General features: G+C 34.5%; 1 protein-coding gene across 1 annotated transcript in view; it reads right to left on the minus strand.

Annotated features, from left to right (window-relative positions):
• LRP1B (LDL receptor related protein 1B) overlaps window positions 1-12,541 on the minus strand; it is a 1,810,989-nt gene that overhangs the window by 948,429 nt on the left and 850,019 nt on the right. Inside the window, exon 4 of the mRNA XM_049711954.1 lies at window positions 560-679. Coding sequence (XP_049567911.1) covers window positions 560-679 — 120 coding nt within the window. The remainder of the gene's footprint in view (window positions 1-559; window positions 680-12,541) is intronic.

The following is a 12,541-nucleotide window of genomic DNA, read 5'->3' on the forward strand; positions in this document are numbered from 1 at the left end:
TTATATGTGGAATCTAAAATATGGCACAAATGAACCTATCTACAAAACAGAAACAGACAGACTCAGACACAGAGAACAGACTTGTGGTTGCCGGGGGGGGGGGGGGGGGGGAGGAGGGAGAGGGATGGACTAGGAGTTTGGGGTTGGTAGATGCAAGCTATTACATTTAGAATGGATAAATAACAAGGTCCTACTGTACAGCACAGGGAACTATATCCAATCTCCTGGGATAAACCATCATGGAAAAGAATATATAAATCAATGTCTGTATGTGTATAACTGAGTCACTTTGCTGTACAGCAGAGATTGGCACAGCATTATTAATCAACTACACTTCAATCAAAAAAGGAAAGAAAATTGATTTGTATAAATGCTTATCTAATGTTTCTATATGTGGTTTTTGGGGGAGAGCCAACTTTTAACTCTCAAGAGACAAAAAATAAAGTGGACATAAACACTGTGTGGAACACATGGTAGGTGCTTGAAGATATTTTATTAAATTTCTGTTAATTAAGCCTCTGTTAAAATAAAATTGAGTAGAATTACATGTCATAATTACCTTTACAGCTTCTTCCATCTTCTTTTATTTCAAATCCATCCTCACAGTAACACATTGTACTATTTCTGACCATGGCACATTTATACTGACAATTCAACTGCTGGCAACTGGGCAACAGTTCTGTAGAGGAAAAGCAAAGATATTATGTCTATATAACTGTGCACACACATATACTATTTAAATTTAAACGTTAATATTTACTCAGTGCATAACCATAATAATACAGCTTTGATTGGTTTCCTAGAAAGTTTCTATGATTGGTTGACAGAACAAAACAATATCTATTCCCTCTAAAATATGTTGGCTTGCATTTGTTTGAAGTATTGTTAATAAAAATTTCAGATCAATCTGTTCAGTCTTTCACTTTTTCCCTTATTACGTACATTCAAAGGCACAAATCCTTTCAAATTCTGGTAAATTATTTCAAGAGGAAAAATGTCAACTCAGTGGTTGATTTCACCATTTATGCCTTTCTTATCTGACACATCCATTGATATTCTATATTTTGAGGGCTTGTTTTGACTTACTAATCCATGTATAACCTTTGAAGCAGGTGGCAAAATATTAGACAACTACTGGATATAATATATTTCATAATATCTAAACCCTTTCAGATCAAAAACATCAGTGAAGCCAAAGTTAGCAAAACCTTAGAGCAAATTAGGATTCAGTATGATAAATGCATGAAACACAGATGAAGTGACAGAGGCATATTCATTTCACAAATAATTTCTAACAGGAATAAGATTTGCTAAACAAGAAAAATTACAGAGAGAATGTATGACTAATTGTGGTGTCTGAAAATAGGGATATTAATGGGTCGTGACAATTTCCTTTTTTCCCCTGGGGAGAAAAATAAGGGTTTTAAAGATCAAGGTTAAATGATTCAAAATAAATTGATATTTGCCACAAATTTAGCTGGTGCTTCAGAAATATTTTAACTTTTAATAAAGATATATTAAAGTCCAGTGTGGAAAAGGACAGCTAGAATACTCCAAACTGAAAATTTGGTATTTTACTAAAAAATTAATTATCTCTAGTATTTTCTTAGCCCAATTGCTTTTAAACTCTTTCATGAAACTATCAGTATTTTATGTATCTTCTCTTCTTAAAACTTTAAATCTCCTTCATAATGGTCACCCACATATGATGATCTTGCTTCCTACTTCCCTGAGAAAATTGAAGCTATTGAAAGAAATTTTCCACAGATTTATGCTTCACATTTTACCCACCTCTGCCTATTCTTGTTTTTCTTGCATTTCAAACTTGGTTTAACTCATAATTAAAGCTCCAGCCACAACTCCTGTGCACAAATCCCATCCCCTTTCACCTATTCAAGGATATCACTTCAGTTTTTCTCTACTTCCTCTCATAATCATCTTTAAAAGTTTATATTAGATCAAACTAAAGCCTCCATCCCTTTTTGTCAATTGAGTTTCATGGGAACCCAGTCAATAGCCATTTGTTTACATATTGCCTATGGCCGTTTTTACACTACAAACACAACCCAACTAGTTGCCTTAGTTGACTAGTTGGCCCCCCAAACCTAAAATATCTATTATAGCCCTTTACAGAATGTTTTCTGACCCTTGTACTACTTTTCCCCACATTAAAAACAAAAAACCTTGATCTCACATCCTGTAGGAGTCACCATTGCCCAGTATCTTTGTTCCTCTTTATAACAAAACTTACAAAATAATCCATACTCACTGTCTCTTTCTTCCCCTCTGTTTCTATCTTAAGCCCACTCCATAAAGGTTTTATCTCCATTGCTCCAGAAACTGCTCAGATACAGGTTTCCAATGACCTTGAGGCTAATAAGTGTGATGGCCTTTTCTCAGTCCTCATCTTACTTGACCTATCAGCAGCACTTGACACTGTTAACTAGTTTTCCCTGATGTACCTTCATCACTTTGCTTCCAGGGCTCAGGACTTCTGGTTTTCCTCCTATTTCACAGCCTCCTTTGTACAGTTCCACATTTTCTTGTCAACCTCTTAAGGCTGAAGTGCCCCAGGATAAAAACCTGGTCTTTTTCTCTTGCCTATCAATATGCTACTAGTAAACTCATCAGTTATCATAGCTTCCCCTCTAACTGGAACATAACTGCAGTTCCATAAGCTGAAAGCTAGGTGTGCCCTCTTCGACTTCTAATTTCCACTATTCTATTACAATTGACACTTTATATTAAAATTTATTTCTCTTTGAGATACCTGGAACAATTTCTGCTTCCTTGATATAAATTAAGCCACTATACAAATCAACACATCTGATTTGTAGGTTTGGAATTGGGGTCAATGCCAATTATATGCTGTTATAAATATTAACATTTATATAATGTGCAAAGACCAGTCATTTGGTCTGTAAAACTACATTATTAATAAAAATATAGAATAAATGGATCTTTAGAAGTTATAACATTTTTGTTTCATATGGTAGTTATTTACATTTTGGTTTCCCCCACCAGTATCTACAGCTATAAATTATAAACCTAAAATATATATATATATATGTGTAGATACATGCATATATATGAAGTTTTTGAAATGTGCAATTTCTTTGAAACCCCATACCAGTCAAAAATGTAGATATCATTGTAATTTATAGTTTTCAGATGAGGAAACTTATGGTTGATAACTACTTTAAGATTATATGGTAAATATACGATGAAGATGGTATTCAAAACTTCAAATCAAGGTCAGGCTGACTACAAACAAAGCCTATGTTTTCAAAAATGCCTCTACTTCCCACTGTACAATCTGGTGACGGTTGAAACCGTGGTGTATTTTTTTTATTTGCTTTGTCATTCTAAGCTTAGTAGTGTGCTGTAGATACAAGAAGTGTTTTTTATAATTTTTATAGGATGAATGAACTAATAAATCAGTAAAATAGCTTAATTCTAGGATGACAATTAATACTCTCAGGTGTCATTTCTAGTCCATTAAATTAAACTAGGTCCTAAAGAGAGTTCATTTACATCTTTAAGTTAGGTAATTGAGTTGTCAAATCTTGTTTGATTATGGTGGAATCAGTCCAAAATTGCCTTTACTCTATATGCTTCTTTTAGTTCAACACTGATTGAGCACCTAGTCAATGCTAAGGACTCTGCTGGGCTTCCACAGATGCAAAATTGCTTTAGACAGATTAATGAATTACAACATGAGTGTGGAAGCAAGTGGGGTTAGATGAGAAGTGCAACAATGTAAACAACAGCTATAATTCATAGCAGAACAACACATATACTAAATAAAAATACATGTGACATTAGCTGGAAAGAGAAGAATTCATCCAGAGACTGGAAATAGAGGTAGGTATCTGGAAAAAAGGTTGTTAAAGAAGTTAAATTTAAAGTAAAATTTAAAAGATGAGCTCAGTAGACAGAATTTATGAGCATGCATTCCAGATAAAGTAGACAATATGAGAAAATAAATTTTTAAAAAATGACAGCATGTAAGAGGTAAAGACAATGGTAAATAACCCTGTGTGGCTAAAACATAGTGTTTGATGTGGTAGGAAATGGGACTGGAATTATTATTTGGGGCCAGACAGAAGTAGATTAATTCTTAGATTAAGTAGAATTTTCTGTGTCAATAATGGGAATCATTGCTAGTTAAGGAGGACAGAAGTGATATACTCTGACGTGTATTGTTTGAAAGTGCCTAATAACAAGGAGAAAAATGAGTAAAAGACAGTAAAGAAAGAAAAGCTATCTAAAAGGTTAGGACTATGAATATTTAGATGAGTGGATGGCCAGAAACTTGGTGAAAGCATAGTAAGACTGAGTTAACAGTACCAATAAAATGAATTAAGAATAACAGAAGGACTGGAGGTTTAGAGGGAAATACTAAGTTTGCTTTTGACGGTTTAGTTTAAAATGTTGACAAGAAAATGGCTAGGAGGGAGTTGAGAATTTGAGCCTACCTAAGAAGAAAAGTCTGGACTAGAGGTGGAGATTTGGAAGTCAAAAACACATAATTGGTCCTTGAAGTCCAAAGAGAAAATAATCATCCCTCAAAAAAGAATATTTATGATATAAATCAAACCTAGAGAACTTTTATATGTGAAAGGCAAGCAGAAGAAAAGGTGTTAATAAAGAAAACAGACAAAAAGAGTCACGTACCACAATGTTCACTGCAGCTCTATTTACAATAGCCAGGACATGGAAGCAACCTAAGTGTCCACTGACAGATGAATGGCTAAAGAAGATGTGGCACATATATACAATGGAATATTACTCAGCCATAAAAAGAAACGAAATTGAGTTATTTGTAGTGAGGTGGATGGACCTAGAGTCTGTCATACAGGGTGAAGTAAGTCAGAAAGAGAAAAACAAATACTGTATGCTAACACATATATATGGAATCTAAAAAAAGAAGAAAGTTCTGAAGAACCTAGGGGCAGGACAGGAATAAAGACACAGATGTAGAGAATGGACCTGAGGACACGGGGAAGGGGAAGGGGAAGGGGAAGCTCGGACGAAGTGAGAGAGTGGCATGGACATATATACACACCAAATGTAAAATCGATAGCTAGTGGGAAGCAGCCAGATAGCACAGGGAGATCAGCTCAGTGCTTTGTGACCACCCAGAGGGGTGGGAGGGAGATGCAAGAGGAAGGAGATACGGGGATATATGTATATGTATGGTTGATTCACTTTGTTATAAAGCGGAAACTAACACACCATTTCAGAGCAATTATACTCCAATAAAGATGTTTTTTTAAAAAAAAAGAAAACTGAGAAATAACTAAATATATAGACGAGGAACATAGAAAGCTTCACAAAACCTAAGGAAGAATAACAGTCCGTGGAAGTAAGCAGGGCAATAAATATTAAAAACTGAGAAATATACTTGGATGAAGCCTAAAGTCTGCACTGGGTTTCCTAATAGGATCAATTAAGACCTTTAAAAACGGTTTCAGCGGTGCAGAGGGGACAGAGATAAATGTAGGAAGGGGTTCGGACAGAAAGAGGAACAGTTTCTCATAGAAAAGACCAATATCTTATAGGATACAGAGCATGAAGGTAGGGGTATTACCTAATTTATTAGTCTGTACCTTAGGACAGGCATATTAATTCCCTGCTTTAAATGCATTGTTTTCCACGTAATCCCTATAGCCCATCTCTTTCTTTGCCCTGTCTCAGTCTGAAGTAGAAAATCCATAGACTACTGGTTCCATCTTTCTGCTCTCTCCAATCTTGAAACCCCTGGAGTATGAAGAGTACAAGGCATGCTAAAAGGTTACCAACATCATGGTAGTGACGGAGAGAAAAGAGGAGAAATAAGAGAAAATGGATAAAAATGGTTATGAAAGATCAGACCTCACACATGATTTTGCATATTAGGTGGGAGTCTGGTGGCTGAAAATAGCAAAAGAGACAAGGGCAACTTAGCTTTTGGTTTACTGAATTTATCCTGCATGAGAATTTGTGTATGTATAGAGAGGTGATATGGAGACAATTAAACAGTATATGATATCAGATGAAACGGTAAATATGTATTCTTCTAACAGATCATAAAGAACTATGAGGAGCTACCAACATGAAAAGCTAAAATTTAGGGCTTCCCTGGTGGCGCAGTGGTTGAGAGTCCGCCTGCTGATGCAGGGGACGTGGGTTCGTGCCCCGGTCCGGGAAGATCCCACATGCCGTGGAGCAGCTGGGCCCGTGAGCCATGGCCGCTGAGCCTGCGCATCCGGAGCCTGTGCTCTGCAATGGGAGAGGCCACAACAGTGAGAGGCCCGTGTACCGCAAAAAAAAAAAAAAAAAAAAAAAGCTAAAATTTAAAATTTGGCTTGGCTCTATGAAAGCAATACTAATTACTGTAATGTATTTGAACTGCATACCATTTATGCTTAATTACGTGCAACACTATAATGATTATGTACATAATTAAAAGTGCATCAGATTAATTTTGTCAGAAAGATTATTTGAGCAGAACAGAAATTTTGTGCTTGACTCATCAATCTTCATAAACTGCTTTAAATGAAGCATAGTCATTGGCTCATGCAACATTATCAATGGTTTGAATCTTACACTGAAGTAGGAAGATCACTAGTATCTAAGGGGATGAAATACGCAAATCAGAATGCAAATATGGAAACATGGTATCTTATCTGTATTCTTCAGCTTTATCATAAAAGAAAAGTATCTTTTTAATTAAAGAAGAAGAGCTACTATTTCAGAAATTAAATCTAATGCAATTGATGAAGACTCCCCAACACAGACCCACTATATTCTGTGATTTTAAGAAATATTTTTGTGTTCTTTTCAAAGTTGTATAGGAGAATATTATCAAAGTTTGAGTATATTTTCTGTATAAAACACAAGTTAACAGTTTATAAGTAGCAGGTAGCTTTGAGGTATCTAAGCTTCTAAGTTGATCTTTAACTTAGAAATAGATTCAAGAACTAGATTTCTGAATTTTTATTACTAACAAATAGTAAGAGGAATTCTAAAAGGATAGAAAATTAATTCATACTAAATCTCATATCTTTTTTACCACTCTTTTTCTTTTTTCTGAGTGTGATGCCATATACACAGCTTTGGGCTCTGGAGCCAGAGTACCTAAGCTCCAACCTTGGTTTAGCTAATTTCAGGCTATGTGAATGTGGCTTCTAGATGATGAAATATATGTAAAATTAGTTTGTGCCACTTCCTAACCTGGCCCCTAAAGGATTCTGACAATCCTCTATTGTCTCTTGACTTGTCCGCCCTTTGGATGCAGGGAATCCAGCAGACAACTGGGAGAACCCTGGGATGGCGGAGACCCAAAATGGAGGGAGCCTAAAATAGCACATACAGGAAGGATCTACTGATGACCCAACTGGATTGTGATGTGAGTGAAAATTTGGATTTTTGTTGCATTAAACCCCCGAGGTACCAGGGTTGTTACATAATACCATGGTAATGGGCAAATGACTTAAGAATAAACAGGTATAGAGAGCTTATCTCTAAAATGGGAAAAATAATAGAAACTACCTCATAGGGTATTGTGAGGCTTAAACGAGCTAAGTCATGCAAAGTTCTTAAAATACTGCCTGCCTCATAGTAACTCTTTTAATTATTATCTTTATTACCATTTTACCATTTAAGCATAATCATCCATTCAGTACAACAGAATACCTGTCATCAAGCATTCTTGTCGTAATTTCCATATTCTTCAAGTGATTTGGAACTATGTTTCATTTTACAATAGAAATATTTTTCTCTTTTGCTCTTTTATTTTTGGGTGTTACATAAAATAGTTCTAGTTTTGCACCTAAATCACTTCTGTATCTTTTGACATCTTCTGGAGAAGATACATTTTGGTAAATTCTCCTGAAATCGTTACCTGAATGAAAAGTCCCCAACAAACAGAGAAACACTAACCATAGGAAACAAAGATTTTTCTATACTGGCTAATTGGGTTTCTATAAAATATGAATAGTACTCACTGAAACAATGTATATCCACATCTAATTTGCTACATAAGCATAGACCAATCAACAATCCAGGCATGTAATTTTCACCAAATACTTATGCTAGTCTGCATAGTCTTTAGAGATTGTTCTGCTTTTTAACACATTTCCACAAATGTATGCAGGTTTATGGTTTTGGAAACACATATAAATAAATTTTGCTAACCTGCCTCAGAGTAAAAGCAGATCAATAAAGAATGGTTAGAAGCTGGTAACCAGATTCCAGCAATTCCAAGTTATTACTTTTAGGAGGTTTCTTCCCTCATTCGTTTTGTTTATGTAAATATCTCTAAGCCAGAGAACCACTGCTTCCAATACTGTATGTGTAGCCATCAGATCATCAATAACATTATGCTGGCTGCCTTCGTGACCTAAAATCGAACAATTCACATTGATCATGTATTGGACTTGGTGGGATAGTAAGAACACAGCTGTGCCATATTCATGTGCTTCTAGGTTATATGTTCCCCCCTGAGAGAAAATTAGAACTTTTATAAACTCTTTGGAGATACAAAAAGTATAGGCACTTTTCCAGATATAAGTTATGTGAGGCATTATTTTACAAAATAGGATCAAATTTCATTCTCAATTTTAGTAATCAAGTTTCTTCTTGAATTTAGGTTATACAAAAATGCCTTTTAACCAACAATGATAATCACGGTAATAAGAAAAATATCTTTCTCCATGTAGTACATTTATAAAAATAACATATTTCACTCACTCTTTGTACTTGGAAATTGATAAGCTGATGCAGCTACTTATCATACCAGACAGTCCCTCTTGTCATCAGGACGTCCGCCTGACATATTTAGAATGGTGATAATTTGTGTCATATCATTCATTATGACTGCTAAGGTGGATTTCTTCAGAATTCTTCGCTTAGTGTAAAACCACAGTCCTAGCCTCAAATTTTCAGTGTGTTCCCATATAGAAAGATATAACATTAAGGCAATTATTTTTTCCTAATTTTTTGTTCCATTTTTGTTATGGTATAATTTACACTCAATAAAACTGATTCTTTTTAGTGTACAGATATGTAAGTTTTGAAAAATGCATAGAGTTTTGTAACCAATACCATTATTAAAATATAGAACAGGACCATCATCCTAAAATATTTTTCTATGTCCTTCTGCAATCAGCTCATTTCCCCACTGCCAGATTTTGGCCATCACTGATCTGTTTTCTGTCTCAATAGTTTTGCCTTTTCCAGCATGTCATACAAATGGAATCATCCAGTCTGTAGCATCTTTACTGAACATAACATATTTGAGATTCATCCATGTTATTTTATCAGTAGTTCTCTCTTCTGCATTGCTGAATAGTATTCCATTGTATGAATGTACCTTAGTTTGTTTATCCATTTCACACATGACGGACATTTGAGTTGTTTCTAGTTTTGGTTTATTAAGAGTAAAGTTGCTATAACATTCACATACAATTTTTGTGTAAATATAGGTTATCACTTCATTTGGTAAATTTGGGATTGCTGGCTTATATAGTAAAAAGATGTTTCACTTTATAAGAAACTATCAAAATACTTTTCAAAGTGGCTGTACTGCTTTTCATTCACACCATAAATATATAAATCTTCCAGCTACTTGGCCTTCTGCCCAGAACTTATTATCAGGTTTTTATTTTAATTTCTTTAACCACTCTTAACAGGTATGCAATAGTACCTAATTGTGGTTTTAATTTGCATTTCCTAATGACTAATGATATTAAACGTCTTTTCATGTTCTTATTTGCCAATCATATATCTTTGGTAAAATGTTTGTTCAATCTTTTGCCCATTTTTTATTTTATATATGTGTGTGTGTGCATGTGTATATATATATATATATATATATATATATTTTAGATATAAGTCCATTATGAGATATTTGACTTATAAGTATATCCTCCTGGTCTGTAGCTTCTTTTTTCATTTTATTAGTGTTTTTCAAATAATAAATTTGCAAAGAAAAAATTCCTTAATTTTGATAAGTCTAATTTCTCAATATTTTCTTTTTGAATCATGCTTTTAGTGTCAAATCCTTACCTAAGTCAATTTCTCCTTTGTTTTCTTCTAGAAATTTTATAGTTTTAGATTTTTGGTCCATTTTGAGTTAGTTTTTATATATAGTATAATATATGAATCAAGGTTTTTATGGGGGTTTTTTGCATTAAATGTTGAACTGTGCCTGCACCATTTGTTGAGAAGACTAACCTTTCTTCATTAAAATATCTTTGCACTTAAAAAAATACATATTTCACTATTTATTTGTGGATGTATTTCTGTACTCCTATGTTTCATTAATTTACATGTTTACCTCTCTCCAATATCATACTGTTTTGACATAGTAAACTTGAAATCTGGTAGCATGAATCCTCATACTTTGTTTTTCAGTACCGCTTTAGATATTCCAGGTCCTTTACATTTCCATATAAATTTTAGAATCAGTTGTCAGTTTTTATGCAGTTATGCTAGGATTTTATTTGGACTTATATTGAATTTATAGATTGGGGAAGACTGACATCTTAATACTATGGTCTTCCAATCCACAAATACAATGTAATATATGTACATTTACTTGGGGCTCTAGGAGGCTTATTTTTCCCCATGAGTTTCCAGCATATAGATCTTGCATTTATATATATTATTCAATTAATACCTAAGTGTTTTATAGTTGCATTTATATATATTATTCAATTAATACCTAAGTGTTTTATAGTTTTGGTTTATTATAAGTGGTATTATTTACATTTCCAATTGTACATCTTTAGCATTTAGAAATACAATTGATTTTTTATATATTGATCTTATATCCCAGGACCTTCTTAAAGTCAAAAAAAGACACAAATTACAAGTATCAGCAAGGAAAGAGAGTATATCACTAGTACAGATCTCACAGTTTTAAAAAGATAGAGAAAACTTCAAACAAATCTTTGCCTTTAAATTTGACAACATAGGGACTTTCTTGGTGGTGCAGTGGTTAAGAATCCGCCTGTCAATGCAGGGGACACGGGTTTGAGCCCTGGTCCGGGAAGATCCCACATGTCATAGAGCAGCCAAGCCAATGTGCCACAACTACTAAAGCTGTGCTCTAGAGTCCGTGAGCCACAACTACTGAGCCCTCGTGCTTCAACTACTGAAGCCCACATACCTAGAGCCCATGCTCCACAAGAGAAGTCACTGCAGTAAGAAGTCTGTGCACCACAACGAAGAGTAGCACCCACTCCCCGCAACTAGAGAAAGCCCATGAAGCAATGAAGACCCAACACAGCCAAATAAATAAATAAGTTTTTAAAAATAAATAAATAAATTTGACAACATAGATGAAATAGACAAGTTCCTTGAAAAACACAAACTGCCAAAGCTCACTCAAGAAGAAATGAATAATTCCTATATCTACTAAAGAAATTGAATTTAAAACTAAAAATCTTCCCACAAATAAAACACTAGACCCAGATGGCTTCACTGGATATGCTACCAAACATTTAGAGAAGAAATAGCACCAATCCTATACAAACATGTCTAAGAAAGAAAAAGGAAGAAAATATTTTCTAACTAATTTTATGAGCCCAGAATTACCCTAATTCCAACATCATACGAACACATTGAAGAAAAGAAAACTACAGAACAATATTCCTTACAAACATTGATGAAAAATTCCTAACAATCCAAATGTAGGAATATATGAAAGGATAATATATCATAACTAAGTGAGGTTTATCACGGCAGGTTTAGCATTTGAAAATCAATTAATGCAGGTCACCATATCAGTAGACTAAGAGAGAAAAAACATATGATCATTTCAACAGATTCCTAAAGCATTTAACAAAAAACAGTACCTATTCATCATTTTTTTTAAAAAAACCCACAAATACACTTGGCAGTATAGTAACAGAGGGGAATTTCTTTAACCTGGTGGTATTACTTTGCCCCAATATCAGGAACAAGTCATAAAAGGAAGAGGATAACTGCTCTTACCACTTATATTCAATAATGTACTGGAGGTCCTAGCCAAGGCACTAAGGTGACCAAAAAAACAAAACAAAAAAGTTTAAGGCATACAAATGAGAAAGAATGAAATAAATAAAACTGTTTCTATTTTTAAAGAAAAAAAATTTTTATGTAAAAAATTTAAGAAAAAACATTTACTCCAAATCCAACAGAGTCAATTCTTTAAGTTTTTTTTTAAATAGGGCAAACATGTCACGCCATATCTTTCAATCTGCATAATAATGTCTCGTAAAGATTTACTAGTCTTTCCAAAAGAAAAATAAAAATTCTCTATAATTTAGATGTGCTATTACAAGGTGGAAACTGTAGGCCAATTAGGTGCTTTGAGAAAATATTCTGTGGACTGAGCCTAGTGTTTAAAACAGATTGTATACTTTAAAAAATAATACACGGGGCTTCCCTGGTGGCGCAGTGGTTGAGGGTCCGCCTGCCGATGCAGGGGACACGGGTTCGTGCCCCACCCCAGGAGGATCCCACATGCCGCGGACTGGCTGGGCCCGTGAGCCATGGCCACTGAGCCTGC

Source organism: Orcinus orca, chromosome 7 (genome assembly GCF_937001465.1).
Source record: "Orcinus orca chromosome 7, mOrcOrc1.1, whole genome shotgun sequence".
NCBI classification, from domain to species: Eukaryota; Metazoa; Chordata; class Mammalia; order Artiodactyla; family Delphinidae; genus Orcinus; species Orcinus orca.